This window comes from Lonchura striata, chromosome 4 (genome assembly GCF_046129695.1).
Source record: "Lonchura striata isolate bLonStr1 chromosome 4, bLonStr1.mat, whole genome shotgun sequence".
Taxonomy (NCBI): domain Eukaryota; kingdom Metazoa; phylum Chordata; class Aves; order Passeriformes; family Estrildidae; genus Lonchura; species Lonchura striata.
The window spans coordinates 62,857,817-62,874,785 of record NC_134606.1 but is presented as its reverse complement, the minus strand read 5'-3'; the positions used below and the strand labels follow the sequence as shown (position 1 = coordinate 62,874,785).

The 16,969-nt window shown below is 36.9% G+C and overlaps 1 protein-coding gene across 1 annotated transcript in view; it reads right to left on the bottom strand.

Moving 5' to 3' along the window:
* Window positions 1-1,450: 1,450 nt before the first annotated feature.
* Window positions 1,451-16,969, bottom strand: part of EDNRA (endothelin receptor type A) — a 31,258-nt gene continuing 15,739 nt past the window's right edge. Inside the window, exons 3-8 of the mRNA XM_021536588.2 lie at window positions 15,836-15,963; window positions 11,103-11,301; window positions 7,164-7,316; window positions 5,184-5,317; window positions 4,717-4,825; window positions 1,451-3,370 (exon numbers count right to left, since the gene is read on the bottom strand). Coding sequence (XP_021392263.1) covers window positions 3,230-3,370; window positions 4,717-4,825; window positions 5,184-5,317; window positions 7,164-7,316; window positions 11,103-11,301; window positions 15,836-15,963 — 864 coding nt within the window. The 3' untranslated portion in view covers window positions 1,451-3,229. The remainder of the gene's footprint in view (window positions 3,371-4,716; window positions 4,826-5,183; window positions 5,318-7,163; window positions 7,317-11,102; window positions 11,302-15,835; window positions 15,964-16,969) is intronic.

The following is a 16,969-nucleotide window of genomic DNA, read 5'->3' as shown; positions in this document are numbered from 1 at the left end:
AAAGAGAACAGCTGTATTCTAAAACTAAGTTAAGAACTGAGACTGTCAATGAAATTTTACACTGAGTGGACTGACAAAAGTTGGGAATTCTGAAGTCCACAAAAAACCAGATGAATGTGACAGTTAAATGGATCTTGATTACAATGAACAGACAAAAAGTTTATGAAGTTAATCTGAAGTTTGTGGAATAATCCCTGTTATCTTCAGAGAAAAGCTAGGCTTAGTTCAGTTGAGATTGATGCAAATAGTAGGATTAAAAATATCTGTAAAATAAGGAGAGAATGGAAGGATACTTGTGGAAAGTTGTATTGATGTAAAAGAGAAAGCAGCTGTGTGACACCAGAATTGTGGAATACTTTTGTTTGTTCTTTTTGAAAGTCAGCTTTTTCAGAATTGAGGGTAGATACTCTACCAGGAGGAATATTTACCATTCTCAGTGTGAAGAAGAGGAGAGAATTAAAAGAGTACCTTGCAAAGTTTTTCAGAAGCATTCCCCCCACGCCCCCAATTCATTGCAGCTGCCACATCACAACACCCTTTGTTCCTACAACTAGTTTTGAGTGAGAGCAGCAGCCACCAGTAAAAATACAAAAAAGCAAACAAGGCAAAAAAGCGTATGAGACCTCCCAGGACCTCTCTTGTCACTGTTATTTAAACTCTCTCTGTCCTTCCACAGGTCTGGAGAAATGGAATGAGGGTCACCAGTTAGTTTTTGCAGGCTGTGATCCCTAAGTAAGCTCACTAAAATAATTCTAAAGAATTCTAGAAAGTACCTCTCACTTCTTTTAGATAATTTACCCTCTTCATTAGCTAAGAAGTTTTGTATTTTTAAAAAGTTTTGTATTTTTTGCATTTTTAAATGCTGCTGGTAAGGTCAGTTAGCATTATGAGGAGTAAGAAGACAGTTTTTCCATCTAAGCTGAGGTGGTTTAAAGGATGCTTTGTGTGTCATACATCTCTGCCATATAACAGAGACAGCTCTTGAGTTGAAGGCAATAGATGTTGGAAATGTCCGTTTTGGAAGGAAAAATTTTAAATTTTCGTGACTCACGGTTTGCATCAGTGCTTGTGAAACATAAAAACAACCCCTTTCACAGACTGAAACTTTTGCAGGTAAATGGGCTTTTTTTGGTAGAAGTTAAGAACACTAAATTGACCTAGATTGTCTCTATTGCTCACTGTCTTTTGTAGATGGGTAGAAACATTGTCTCTGAGCAATCACATTACTGGTTTGCGAGTGTATGAAAGTTTTTTGTTTATCTAGCTATTGGGTAAATAGCAGAAAAGGAGAATGCACACAAAGCTTTCTCCTGCCTTGAAATAAAGGAGAAGCAATTTACAACTTAAATCCATTCCTCATGCCTTTTTTCTCTTTACCTTTATCATCTCCTCAATACCTTCAGTCAAAGCATCAGGGAAGATTTCAGGATGTAAAGAGACTAACTCAGTCTTCTCAGAGAGCATTGTCACGCATTTACTATGATTTCTGATACAGTTTGAGGATGAAATGTTTTAAGTAAAATTCAGCCAAGTCTCATTCCATACCATGCTCTTAGGCTCTACCACAGAGCACTGTCAGAAAACTCTATTTAGGTTTGTAACATATGAACATAGATTTATATGTATTTATACAGGCATATATGTCACAGAGACAAAAGCACACAAAAAATACACAAATTTAAAGAACCTTTTTTAAAATATACTTCAGAAGATTGTGAATGTAAACCTTCAGAAACTTGTGCAGGAGAAGTCACTGTAGGGACTAGCATTTTGACCTCTTAAAAAATACTATGAAGTATTACATCTTTCACTGGAAAGAAAATAGACATTTAAAATTTTTTGGAATTCTGATTAGTGCTTCTTAGCCTAGCACAAAAGATGCTATAAATTGCCTAACAGATTTGTGCATGAGACATATTATATATGACACCACACTATTGAATTCCACCATTTAATGAAAGGCTACCTATTAAAGATTTTTATAGGCAAACTGGGAATCTCTTGCCGTGTAGCCTTAATGGATGGAAATAATAAGGAAATCATCAGTTTACATATATGCAAGCAATAGTTTCTATATATTGTTAATAGCATTTGTATGGTTAACAATGCTGATAACCTATTAAACCCCATTAAAATCTTTGAGTGTTGTGAAAGACAGAGAACTCTGTAAGAAATAAGGCACAAAATATCCTTCTGCACATCCAACTCTTATGGACTTCCACATTTCTACATTCACTCTGACTATAACCTCATGTTCACAATGTGAAAATAGAGTGCATAACTGCTCTAATAATAACCATATTCTCAGAACACTGTGGACAGCTTTAATAATGTTTCACTGTGTTCCACTGACCCTCATTTCAACTTAGATTTCATGCAGCTATAGTCTAAATAGATTAAAAGGTTCATATAGTTATGTCATGTTAATAAAAACACATTGTCAGGTGCCCATCTGTGAGCATCTTCTATTCTTTTTGCTGATACAGATTATGTTTATTTTGTACCGAGCATTAGAATAAATAACACAGTATAGAACTGTATTATTAATACCTCTTTTTTTGGTATTAATCTGTGCTTAAGTGCCAAATGTTGATGCTGTTTAAATGGTCTTTTCCTATATTTGAATACTGAAGTGCTACAAATGTGAACTGCCCAGCTAATGTCCCAATCCATTGTAAGATAGGTAAAATGCTGGTGTGGACCAAAACATTTTCTAACATAAACCTGAAAAACAGCAACAACAACAACAACATGCAAAACAAACTCGTGTGTGGACTTTATCCACCAGAGAAATAGAACTTAAAAGACAAATGGGGAGAGAAAAGAGAATCACAGATTGATTCCATTTTGATATCTTCTCAGAAGTTCCAGAGTGATTAATTCTAGGTGACAATCGGATAAAAATATTTCATTGTGCCAGTCACAGACACTGGAAAGTTCCTGCCTGCTTCAGAACAGCAAAACTATCTGTATAGTTCAAGCCAGTTTGGTTTTTTTTTTTGTGTCATAATCACATCAATGTCCCTTTCAGAGGCAGAATTACCATCCAGTGGATTTCAGTTCACAGGACATCACAGTTACACTCACTCCATCTAGTCAGTCACCTCTAGAATTAGGTAAAATGGTGCACATGTCTGAATTTGTTATGGAACAGTCACTGGGCTTCCTGTTGTAAATAGCTTTGTAGTGACTTTTATTTTCATTCTGAAATGGTGTGAGTCCTTGATTTTCAGTTTATGCTGTCTTTATGGCTGCTTCGGTCTGTATTGTGATTGTTTAGTTCTTGGTTTTTCCATTGAATGCTTGTTCCGTTCATGGGCACTGAAGTCACCAAACTCTTGGACTGGGAGCAGCAACAGCAAAGACATGACTGAAAATGAATAATAAATAAATAAATAAATGTTAAGACAAATCTCTCAGTTCTATGCAGATTGCTTGCCATATTTTTAAGTCAGAAATGACAGATAACAGATTCTAGCTGAAGGGAGTGGTAGCTATATTCAGGGAGATTTTTAGTCTAGGACATAAACAATTATTGTGATTGACATCACAAGTGCAGAAAATTAGGTGCAGACTGTGCCTCTTATTTACAAATAACTTTCACATTATGAAAAGGGAAATTTGTTTGACTAAATTAAATAAATTGAGAACTGACAGAATTCAGTACATATTGTTAGGTGCTGGGTTGATTGTTCTTTCCCCCTCTTTATCATTGTACTTGACACACTTAAGGATCAGCATGCTGCTTAGCATGGAAGAGAAAAGAAGAAAAATTCCCCAGCCTGTGTCTCAGGTCTCTTCTCACATTTTAGAAAAAGACAAAATTATTTTGGAAAAGGCTCAGTGAACATACTGAGATGTAACATTTGCACAGTTAGGAATAGAAGCTGATTTCTTACCTATCATGTTAAAATGCTCCCTTAAAATAGTTTCTAAACCTGAGCAGGCGACAGACAAACAGGTATTCCTTAAGTCTAATAATTCTTCACATTTTTCTCAGTAGTTTGGATTCTGCCTATTCTCAGACTTAAAGTTTAGTGGTACAGTCCTGTCATCCTTTGTTTTTTCATTGCAGATAAAGCTATTTTAGTCTTCCATTTCATTACTTTCTTACTCTCTTTTTTTTCTTTTTTTTCTTTTTTTTTTTTTTTTTTTTTGCTTCCTATGGCCTTTAATAGGTGGACAGGGACTTGCATAAGCATATTGTCACAAGGAAATTATTTTATCCTTAAAATATGTTTGCATGTGTAGGAACTGGAAAATGCAGGTAGAAGACATAATGCATATTTAATTGCCAAGGTCAACTCAGGTGCCTGACTTGGTGTTCAAGCCTGAAAATTTTAGTCATTTATGAGATTGTTTAATATGGGCAGCTTGGTGTCATTGAGAGTGGAAAATTGTTACTGAGCAATTCTATTTCATGTGCATGCCACCTGCAGATAAATAGTATTTACAAGAGCTTGTCTATCTCAGTTTACACATATGAGGACTATGTCAAATTTATTTATTTGTTTAGTATTTCAGACGAAGTGGATAGTTTCACTTTCATCTTGGTACATGTGCTATGTGAACTGAACTGCTAGCTGCTAACCCAGACAATTTATATTCTTTCATTCCTTTGCGTGCCTGTTCTCCCAGCTGTTAAAAATAGATAACAGACAAGTGGTTCAATACGGTTAGTTAACTGGACATAAAATCTTATCAAGAGAAGCTTACCTGGAAACAGTTTTTAAACTTCTTGCTCACAAAATACAGAGCTATGGGGTTTATACAAGAGTTCATGGTTGCCAGGTTGATGCTGATGTAATCCAAGGGCAGCAAGAAACTAAGCAAGAGGAGAACAAACATTAAAACTGTTCATATGCTACAGAAGCATCCATTTTCCTTGTGGTTACAGCCTCTTCTGTCACACAAATTCATTCTGTCTTACCTAACTCCCTCAATCTAATCTTCTACCATGCCATGTCTATAATAACTTGTCTCACAGATGTTCAAAAAATCCAGAGAAAAGTGATTGAAATAATGACAGACAACATTTGTTGAGATTATGCTACCCTATTAAAAGTGAAACTGCTGAAAATGGGTGCACCATAGGTGCATTGCAGTGACATTCCTCATAGAAATTCTAAGTGTACAGCATTATATTTTTTCAGTACAAACTATTGGCATAGAAAATGAAGTACCTGAGCAGTTCACATCTGCTGGGGTCTTTTTCATTGTATACCATTTTCTTCAAAATCCGGCTCAGATGGAGAGGGAACCAGCAAAGAGCAAAAATCACGACTAAACAGAAAACTGTCTTGGCAACTTCTCGGCGCTAGATAAAGGAGATAAAAATGTATACTGAGTGCCCAGTTCATACTAGCAGGTGATTGTAGTTAGTAATGTTGGCAGCAAAGTCTATAACATAGATAAATTATGAAAGAATTCCCAAAGTGAAGCTTTCAGACTACCTGATGTACTACTCTTTTTTTTATGGGGTTTGTCATGTTCTTGAATCCTGGTCATCCTCAACAGAACCTGCTCATCACTGAGGCTGGAGCAGCTGGGCACACAGGTATTGGTACTGCTAGAATACTGTAGGATTCTCTCTGATATAATGTTCTGTAAAGGGATGCTGCCCAGTATCTTGATTTTGCTATGTGATCCTTACACATTCACTATGTGATCTTGATGCTCTCAGGTAAATAGTTCCTCGACAAATGTTTCAGAAATGTTATTATTACAGCTTAATCTTGTAATACTTAGGAAATAATTGCAATTTAATGGGCTTTTTATGTGGCTCTAGAGAGTTACAGACATTTTAGTGGATTTTTGACAATGCATACCGGTGGGGTTTGGTAGGCATGGGTTTGATAAAGAGAAGCATATGAAGGTGTAAGGATTCCACTGGCATATAACAGTGACAAGCACTGCTAGGCTCTGTCATGAAAGAACTTGAAGTCAAATAGTGATTACAGTCTTGTTAGGCTTTGAATATGACTATTATAATTTCTTCTTTTTTATCAAAATATTAAAATATTTGTGATTAGACATTAATGTGGAGCAGGGGGGAGGGAGGGAGGGAGGGAGGGAGGGAAGGAAGGAAGGAAGGAAGGAAGGAAGGAAGGAAGGAAGGAAGGAAGGAAGGAAGGAATGCAAAAGATGAGGGTTAAAAAGATAAACATGTTTAAATTTTAAAGTCATCCTGCAGCAGCCAGTCTGAGAAGTTTACTGGGCACTGCATTTTAGGATGGTGGATTCCCCCACCTCCTAGTATATACCATTCCAGTTCTACTGGGTGGAGTAGCCTATGTGTGGCCCTAAGACACACTGTGTTGCAGTCCCAGGGCCTGATGAGGGAAAAAAGTGGAGAATCTGCACAAGGGGAGGATTATCCAGTCAGCCCTGATCTGGGAACCAGCAGAGGAGGAACCTCCGTGAGAACTCACTCGGATGCAGAAAGGACTGCTTTAGGGATTCACATCTGTGAACATGGAATTTAAAAGAGTGGAATTTGAAGGGCTGATATTAATGTAGGTGAAACACTCCAGATTCTTTTTTAAAGTTCAGTTAAGTGTTAAACATGAGCCAGTGCTGCCAAACCAGCAAAGAGACCTGACGGTTCCGTGAGTGACTTTGTTCTGTGATCATTTGTTTGCTCTGTTCTCCTGTTGCTCTTTTCAAAGCTGCTACAGCAGTGGTACTGCAACAGTGCACTAACCCTGAGAAACAAAATCCACTCTTTCTAAACTAGGTTATTCTCCAATTGCTTTTTATATGAAACTGCAGTTACATATCAAAGCATGCCAAAAGGAGGGAGGATCCATAGACTCATATCTTTATACAGAAAAAGAAACATTTTTGGCAAATCTTTGTAGTTAAATTTCAAAGCATTTAGACAGTAGTGATTTGAGGTTAAAGAGAAAGAGGGCACAACCGTCAGAATGAGAAAAGAAAGAAAAGGGTTAGTTTTCTGAGCATACTGTCTTCAATGCCTCCTCATACAATGATTTAGTCTTTTGTTCCAGGTTTAAATAAATGCCTTGACATCATAAATAACCCACATCCTCACTTTCTACTTCTGTAGTTTAGTGTATTCAGGTACACTTTGAAATATTTCTAATGTAGCCCACAGAGAGAAGAACAATATTTTCAAGCATTGGTGTTTCTAATATATTTACCTGCTTCAGGTGTTCGCTGAGAGCAATTCTCAAGTTGCTGTTTCTTCTGTTTAACATTTCACAAGTCATTAGCGTATAAAAGATGGCAGTGCACGCCAGCGGCATGCAGAAATAGAAACCAAACAGCCACCAATCCTTTGCATCTTTGTAAAACTGTAGATAAGGAAAAAAAGAGAGCAGATATTTTCTTATGATTGAGTGCAAAATACCACAGAAAGGCCTTGAAAAAGCATGACAGTTGATACACTGTTATCTGTCTGTTTGCTTATTGTTGAACTCTTTTTGACCAACACCAAAATAGGAATTGTGGCAGTGCAAATATTTACAGATAGCCTGTCTGTACCTTTGTTGCAATCTGTCTCAAGTTGGAATTAATTATTTTGTTGTACTTTCTGAACATTTATATTCATTCATGAAAACTAGAATACAGCTGCATGAAAAAGACCTGCCAAAATGTAGACAGTGTCAGTCTGAGATAACAAATCTTACTAAAAGCCTGTCTCAGGAAATGCCATTTACCTCTACAGCTTCTGTCTTGATGCCAAAAAAGGAAAATTCAAAATGTCTTGTAAGTTTAATCACCTTTTGTTATCAGTGAAAAGGTTGGCAGTTGGTTTGCTTATGTACTGGGCAGATAGGAGCCACTTCATAAGTGTTTGTCTGATACGTGCAAAGCTTAGGGATGGCTTCCAGTGGTACAGTTACTTTTAACCCCTTGACTGCCATTTCCACCATTTGCCTTTTGTGGCAGGACACTGAGGTATTGGTAGAATAGCAATACTTTACTCTGTGTAGTTTTAAGTATTAGCTGTGATGTAAGCAATGCTGGAAGTTAATACATTTATGTATTGTGAGGAATACTACATTTGAGAAAACATTTAAAATAGCTCTTTTCTGTAGAGGATCATGTTTTCAGATTTCAGAAAATAATGTAACTTGGTTTTTAACTTTTATGCTCAGCCAAAAGTATGCACTAAAATATAGCATTTAAAATATTTCCTGTGTCTACATTATTAGTATAAAAGGAATATGTCACTCTTTCCCCCAGCTTGTTTGTTCCTAGAGGATGTGCTCTAGTAACATCACAGTTCCCACACCAAATGTCAAAATTCTTATGCCTGAGGGTTTTATTAATCCTGTTTTAAAAACTCAAACTTTTGACATTGTGTTTACATTTAAAACCAAATAGCATTAAACGTTGAAAGAAGAAAATAGTTGGATACAATTAATATACTGGTGTTTAATAATGTTACTTTAAAAAATCTACTTCAGTTACATTAGGAAGTTGATTTACTAAGAAAAAGGGAATGCTTTTGATTTCTTTCCCTCTGCCCCAACACAGCTGCATACAGAATTTGCTAGTTTAGATTACACTGCTGGTTTCTAGGCCACAATCCGACCTCAGTCTGGGACACGGTGTTGATTAACTTGTTTCCTCCTCCTCATTAGCCTCCTCCCTGAGAAGGGGCTGCAGTCTCTTGCATAGCTGAACTTTCCTTGGGGCCAGAATTTCCCCCTCTGGGAGCAAAGCTTTTGCCAGCAGAAAGCCAGTAAACAATATGCCTCGTATTTGAGGAGTTTGTACTGAGGGCAAATGTAATTACTGCTCCTTCTGCAGAGCAAAGAATTACAAATACATGGAGACAATTATCTTTTCCATGGCAAATTCCTCCAAGTCAGCCTGGAATTATGTTGGCTGTGCAGCACAACAAGATGTGTACTACGTGAATCCATTCCATGTTTACAGGGAAAATTTTGTGCCCTACCAGTGTTTCAGCCTCCAGTGAGCATTGCCTGCTGGTCAAGAAAATACACATAAGGTCTGTGGCACAGCCCTGCCCACTACATCACTTCTGGATGAGGAGTTGGCCTTGTGGAGTTATAAAACCTACTCTAAAATGTCTGTAAATGATTAATTGAGTAATCTGAGTTTCACAAAGCTTACATCAATGCACAAAAATGGGTTGATTGAAGAGAAGTAGACATTCTTTTGTTTGTCTTGAAAGCCCACATGGAAATGGTTTTCTACAGGAAATGTGCATTTTAAACAAGTTTCCTAGTGCGCTCAGCCTCTTGGGAATCATGGTCTAGCATGAATTTTTTAAATCTTTCAAAGATAGCTTTAAACATGCATAAAGCTCCTATTAAAAACAAAAGTTAATAATAAATCCTTCCTGAAGTTTAGTAATTGTTTATTGTGGTGTTTGTGGTAGTAAATACTATAGTTAAGGTTAAAATGGTATTTCCACTTTGATCTCATGTTTGTACTTGCTTGCAATACATTGAAACACAAAGCTCTCCATTTTGACTGACACATCCAACATTTACTCTCAGCTTGGACATGACTTTTGGTTTGTTTTCTTAAAAATCAAACTGCTGTGGGGAGATCAGTACTTCTGAATTATCCTGAGCAAGTAAGAGACACCACTTCCAGCTAGGAAAACAAACCAAGCTACTCTACTTAGAACATTAAGAACAGAACAGTAATCATTGAAGTTAGCATGCCTATGAAAAACCTGAACAATAATGTTTTTGAGAAAAGGGAAAACTATTTTTTTTCTTAGGGAAAAAGGAAGTGAAGGTTGTCCAGGCACATTTGAAAAGAAAAACAGCCATAAGAGAAGAGAAATTTTGCTGCAGTGTATAATTCATAAATCACAGTCTTATAACTATAGTATAGACAGTCAGATAAGCTGTGGCTTCAAGAAATAAAAATGTAATAAACTCTGGGAAATTCCACTCCATCTTTACCTGCATTAATTATTTCCATTAGGGAATTCCTTTTGTCTTCTCTTTCAATTATCTCATGCTCTTTTGGCCATCCCTATAGTCTGTGTAAGACTACCAGAGTTGGGAGTGTTCCTCTGAAAAAATAATCATCCACACTTTTTATTTTCTAAAATTCCTAGCTCCACTTTACCTTATCCGTGCCAATTCTCTAGGCCAAGTTATGTTCTGATCCAATAAAAAGAGATGCACCAGACATTCAAAAAAGAGAAACTTATACTCTATTATGAAAAATTCTAGTCCAGATAAAAATACTGAGTTTTTCTCAAGACTTAAGACCTGATGCTATCTGCCTTCTCTGCAACAGATCAGAATATTACTCTTTCTTTTTCATTACTGGATGAATGATACCTGGCCTTTCACTGTATTCAGAAATTAAAAAAATTAAGATATTTTCTCATTGTAAGGCCAGGTGGAAAACCACTATGTCCCTATGCAATAATCTATTGATTCTGTAGTGACTTCTCACCTGAGTTGCTTTGCAGAAGTTGATGTGGGTATTGACAGCTGTTAATCTCCAGGAGCACAGAGGTTGAGGGGTAGGAAACATGCCAAGGCAGCTTGGTATGTCTCAGGCACTCCTCCTGCTCCTGAGCTGCTGTATCTAATGGCAGCTAACACTGCAAAGCACCTAGCTGGAGGTGTGGGTCTGTCAGCTTTGTAGCAATGATTTCTTGTAAACCAAAGGATTATCTTTTATTTTACTTTATTGCATGTAGCATGGCCCCACCCTTTTCTTTGTGTGCCAAGAGAGCTGACTACTGCATATAAAAGGGTGACTAATCATGGTAAAACATGTGTTCTGACATTTACAAGCTCCAAGGTGTTGTACCTTGAAACTCAAAACTTTTCAAGGCTCTGTCTATCCTGATATAACATCTCTTGATTGTACTTAGCAGGTGTGGATTGCAAATGTCTGTAGTAAGAATTCTGAGTGGCAAAGAAATGAAAATGCAGTAAAGCCCCATTTAATCTCTCTGGCTGAAAGCAGAGACAAGTCACTGTGAACGTGGGATCCTCTTTGCACCAATACACATTAGAATACATTTTGCAGTTTAATGCATGAATAAACTCTATTATCATCCAGTATATCTTAATTGTCTAACCCATGTACTGTGAGTTCCAAAAAAGAGAAGACAGGATGTTACTTACCAACATGAAGTCATTTGTAGGTTTGAGCATGCAGGTAACATAACTTGCATCCTTGTATTTGAAAGGTACCACGGCAAAGCCAATTGCTTCTGGGATGGCCAGTATGAAGGACAGAAGCCAAATGGAGAAAATTTCAATAGCAGTGATCATTGGGATTCCAATCCCCTGAACACGGCTCCAGGACGCAACTGCTCTGTACCTGAAAGAGACAGGTGTTGGTTTTCAGACCGCGGTTTCCTTCTTCAAAGATCATGGCTCAGTGTCATATGGCAAGTAAATTCCTAAAGCTGACATCTGAGACTTGTATTACTTAGTTTTTCTGCCTATTCCAGGGCCTCTGCCAGCTATCAACTTACCTAGGACATAACAGGCCACATCGAGGGGTGGAGAGCAGAGAGCCGGCTGCTCCTGTTCTGCTTGGGTGTGGGATTGCATGGAATTCTGCTGGGTGGACTGCACTAATGATTTCTAATTAAAGTAGGCAAGGTTTGTGAGGACATACTTTATCTTTCACTAAACAACTGCCATAACAGAGGAAAAAAAGCTTCCAGGCACACAGCCATTCTAACAGATACAAAGCATCCATCTCCTTTAGCTACCTCAGCTGTATAGCAGCAGCGCTATCCAAAGTGAAAGTGTCAGCTTCCAGGCAATGAAAGACTGGGAAAATACTTTTGATGAAGTGTAAATGCATTTGTGCTGTTTACACTGTTCAATGAACTGAGGGGATTTTTCTCCTTTAGTTGTCTCTCAGTTTTCAATGAGCTTGTAGAAATTTATTAGCCTTGAGACCTCAATCTCTCTGTCAACTCTGGTCGGAAGGTTGTAAAATTATTCAGAGAAGATTGATAGGCATAGAATGCAAATTTCAATCCAGTCCATAAACTAAATTTTCAGTAGAAGATTTAACTATTGTCCTACAATTACTGTGGTAAACTACTTGCTTAGCATTTCCAATAATTTAGCAAAGACAGAATCAGTGGAAAGAACCAGTATTATTTTTGATCTTGTAATAATCTGAAATTAATTCTGGTGAGCTCTCTGTCATTAATGATGTAACAGCTTTTGAACTGCTTATTTTGCTTCCTTAAAATAATAGCACCTTCCCATTTGGAATGACAATACTGCATGGATATATCATAGCATCCACTGATGAAATAGTCTTCTTTAGTTGAGGATAAAAGAAGTCAAGAAAGGTTGTTCATCTGCTTAAAAAAATATCAGATTAAGAAGGGAAATACTGGATTTGGAATTTTTGAGATCACAGAATCACAGAATGAACTAGGTTGGAAAAGACATTTTGAGATCATCAAGTCCAACGAAGACAGAAGGAATTAAGAGCTTCCAATGGGGAGAAAACATTTTTTGAGGGCTACAGAGATCAGGAAAATTTGATTATTGAAAGGCTTTCTCAGTCCTCCTTCAACCAATACAGTAACACTGGATTCACACACAAATAATTTCTTCTGATTTCTTGTATCACACCCTCTTTTTAGTTTGGGAGTGTGCTTATTAACAAGATGTTAGCCTTGGGAATTCATCCCCTGTAGCCTCAGTCTTAGGGAAGTGACAATGCCTGAATACAAATCCAGGCTTAGGCCCCTCACAAAAACTTCAGCAGTCATTGTTACATTGCTACAAGATCACTGGAAGGTGTCAGGGCCTGCCATCACCCCTGTGGAAAACAGACTGGAAAGCTTTGCCATGATATCTGCAGCAGAGTCATGCACAGCACAGACACAGATGTACTACAGACAGGCTCTCAGAGCATCTTTTCTACAGAAAATGTGTGTAGAAATAATTTGAGCATAAAAAAGCAAATAGTAGTAATATTAATTTTAGTAGTAATAATTTTTCAGGTGGGTGTTCTGTGGGTTATGGAATATAGAGGATCTTTGTCTAGCCACAAACCTCCCACAGTCAAGAATGAGAAAGTACTGCAGGGTTTATTTCCCTCATACTTGGAAAACATAGGATATCCACCAGGGACCTCACATAAAATATATGCATAATGCATTGATTGCATTTAATTCCTTACTCTAAAATCTGTGTGAGATTTGTCTAACTTTCCTTTTGTTCTGTTTATTTCCCTCTTGTCTCCAATCCTGTCTAAAATGTTCACTTTTTTTCCCAGGTCACTTCCTGTGCTCTGCTTAATGCTATGGCTCCTCTTCTCTCTCCCTTTTTCATTTTCAACTGCTCATGCATGTGCTGTCAACTTGTATACATACACACATTTAAATATTTTTCATTCCTATCCAGTTATAATATGCTTAAAGCATTTCTTTCAGAAGGGCATCTTGTCTGGATCTGAGAACACCAGTGGGTGCTTTTGTTCCCCTATTCCTTTTAACTTAGATTAGAAATTAGGTGTTGATTAGAAAACTAGATGTTCAAATGGCCCCGTTATATAACAAGTGTCTGTTCTGGGAGTATCATCAGCCCTTTGTAAGAGTGAAAAGCAATGCAGGAAACATAAGGAACAAGATCGAGCATGAAGTAGTCCCTGTCAAGATGAGTGCCAGAACAGTTCCTAAATGTCCCTACTGCTGACAGTTGCTGATACTGAACTCTTCTGCTTCATTATTAGCAACCATAGCTGTTATTCATTTTATGCAAATATCTTAATATAATAAAGCTCTTAGAGTTTTATTTTAGTGGCAAAATCTCGACTTTTCTCATGCACTTACTGTGAGTTGGTCCAGATAAAAATATCTACTTTAGGATTACTGTCCTTTGCAATGTGCTATGCAGAGGGGTCAAGAAGAGAGTGTATACACATTAAATGAGAGCCATATCTTCACTTTTCTTCTTCAACCCATTTCTTCATCAAAATCATTATGCCCAAGACCATAAGGAAGAGTAAAAACTCAGGCAGGGTAATATCCTTCCTCTTAGTCACACTCAGGCACTGTTTAGAAAAAGAGCCGCACTGTCATCACCATTGTGACCTAGAGTTTAAAAATGCCTGAGGGGCATCTGAGGCAACTTCGAAGTGAGCTTCCTCAGAAGGGTGAATGGCTGCCTTTCTGTCAGCCTCTTAAAACCCTCTCCACATGTGAGTGGCCATTGTTCCCCTTGGGCATGCACAGTTAAACCTTAATACACTGCCAGGGCAAGTCACTCCAGGGCAGTGGTAATGAGGGGCATTTCACAATAGGATGTAGTTAGCACAGGGATTTTCCTGGTAGGAAAAAAAAAAAAAAAATCCTGTTCTAACTTAAGGCTGTAGTCTTCAACAGGGATAGAGAGTCAACAACGACTATAAATATGGAGCTCTGGATTCACTCTACCGATTGACTCTGTCTTTATGTGCAGTGTATAGGGACCCAAAATAATTATACAGATAACTTTCAGGAGCTTTTGCAAGAATTAACTTGCCCATAGACCAGAAACAGTCCAGCTGTGACAGCACAATATTTTTATATTTATATTATTATAAATATAATATTTAATATTTACTCATTTTCCATTCTAAAAAGCAGCCATTCGCTGATGTGGAATTTTGTGTTAATGTGTCCAGCTTCCAGTGTCCAACCTAACTTATTGAAGGTGCTCTGAGCTTTCATGGTGATTGAAGCTAGATTCACTTCTTGCTAGCCAATATCAGAATCTGGCTCTATACATCTGTTTCCTAACACACATCCTCTTCAACCACTTACAAGAGTAGCAACAGATGATAAACAATATGTCCTTGGCAAAGTGTCTAAGCTAAGGGAGGAAATTAAATAGTCTGAGTCTGATCCCATACCAGATTTTATACTCAAATGGAAACAGCATTTGGTTGCTGTGAGGATTAGCAAATCAGTCCTTGTAAAAATATGTATGCATCTACAAAAAGGTAGCTTCAGCTGAATTAGTTTCAATTTATAAAAATTTATATAACAGTGGAACTTCGTCTATTGAAACTGCAGTTGTCTGAATGTATCTAATAAACTGTCTGTTTCATGTACTTGATCTATGACTTATTTTAGGTATGGATACCACCAAGTGATTTATTCACTGCAAACCTTATACATTAACTTTTTCTATAAAGCCAAACAAAGATTCATTTTAAAGCTTCTTTGTATCCCTGTACTAATACACATACTGCATTTTATTTAACAGTATTTTCTGTATTTAGAGATACTGATATTTTGGAGTAGAACACAATCAAGTAACTCAAAACATAAAATCAACTTGTACAGAAGTCAAGTGTTCATCTGCTATTGTATTTTATGTATTAAGTAAAAATACAGAGGCATTAATTTTAAAACTACCTAAGTCGAACTATCAAAGCAAATTTCCAATGGATTTTTCAATAGAGCTCTGTTCGTTTTGAAAGTTATCAGAATAAACCCTGTTTATTGTCCATAGGCAGTGAGTTGAAAAACTAATTTTTAAGCCTAAAGATTACTATCTGTTTCAAATACAAAAAACCCCCATGAATTCATATGAAAGAAAGAAATCTGAATACTGAGTCAAACCCCAGTACACTTTTGTCTTATAAAAGAAGTTGAAATAACACTTTACCAGAGCTTTTAAATACCTTTAAAAAACATGTAAAGTTCATTAACCCAAGGACTCATAATTTGAGCCACAAATATGGTGCTTGGCGTTAGCCAGAATATAAAAGACCAGAATCTAAGTTATATCTGAATTGTAATCTGCCTGCTAAGACCATGTTTAGTGCTCTCAGATTTAGGAAATCTACATGTGCAAGAACGGTGGCAAAACAGTAAAACATACTGTACCTGTCCACACTAAGGGCACACAGGTTAAGGACTGTGATTCCCACTGATGCCTTCTGGATAAAGGGAAGGAATTTGCAAAGAAACTGTCCAAATTCTGTATTTCCGAAAGGCCACTTCTGAGCGAGGAGCTAAAGAGAAGATACAAAATAATCAGAATACTTAAACAGTAACTTAGCAAGTATGTAACAATTTTAGTTATTTCTTGTCTAAGACATAGCAAATTTGACCTTGAATTCTCCATACCTCAAGTATATCCTTAGTACTGAGTGGATCTGGGAACTAACTGCTACTGTGAAAGCACAGAAGTTGAAAGTATACATTAAATGTTGACCTTGTGCTGTTGCAATAGTAAATTTAATTGTTAACATTTTTTTATTATTATTATGAACCTGCCAGCAGTACTGAATAGTGAAAATCTAACTCAAGCATGTCATAAATGGTTATCATAAATGGACTGTCATGTCCCAGAACCAGGCAGTCAAAACATAACTCAGGGTCCATAATGAAACACCTCAGAGCCAAGTCCTGATGCTGCACGCAAGTAGATTCTTGTCATCATAAATGCACCATTGTGTAATTCATAGAAATATTCAGTGCCAGACTCTGAGAAGTGTGAAGAAAACACTGTGCATGCATAATTTGTTCCATATTACATTTTAAAGGACAACCGTGCAAACATGTGGGCTGTGCTTCAAGGCAACACATCCATTGGAAAGATGTGAGTGACTGAAGGTTAGAGCAATATTTCCAAAGAGACATTTGCATAATAAATATTAGTACAGTGATTCATGTGCACAGTTGTGAAGAATTAGAATATAAGTATTTCTAGCTATAACTGTAAAAGCTTTGAACATGTCTTGGAACTGGGCTTTGATAGCAAGTATACACATAAAATACAGGACACAAAATTATTCAGGATAATCAAATCTGTGACTGCAGAGTCACAAATGATCACCCTTTTCTTGTGCTGACAGTAAAATGGAAATTGCATTCAATGTAAGTAAGTGTAATAAATGAAAAATTATTGAGTCCATACAAACTACAATAATTTAATATAAAGATAAGCCCTAATTTATCTGTTTTGACTCAAGTAAGGGATATTTCAACCCTCATGAATAGTTTTATCGAAAAAAG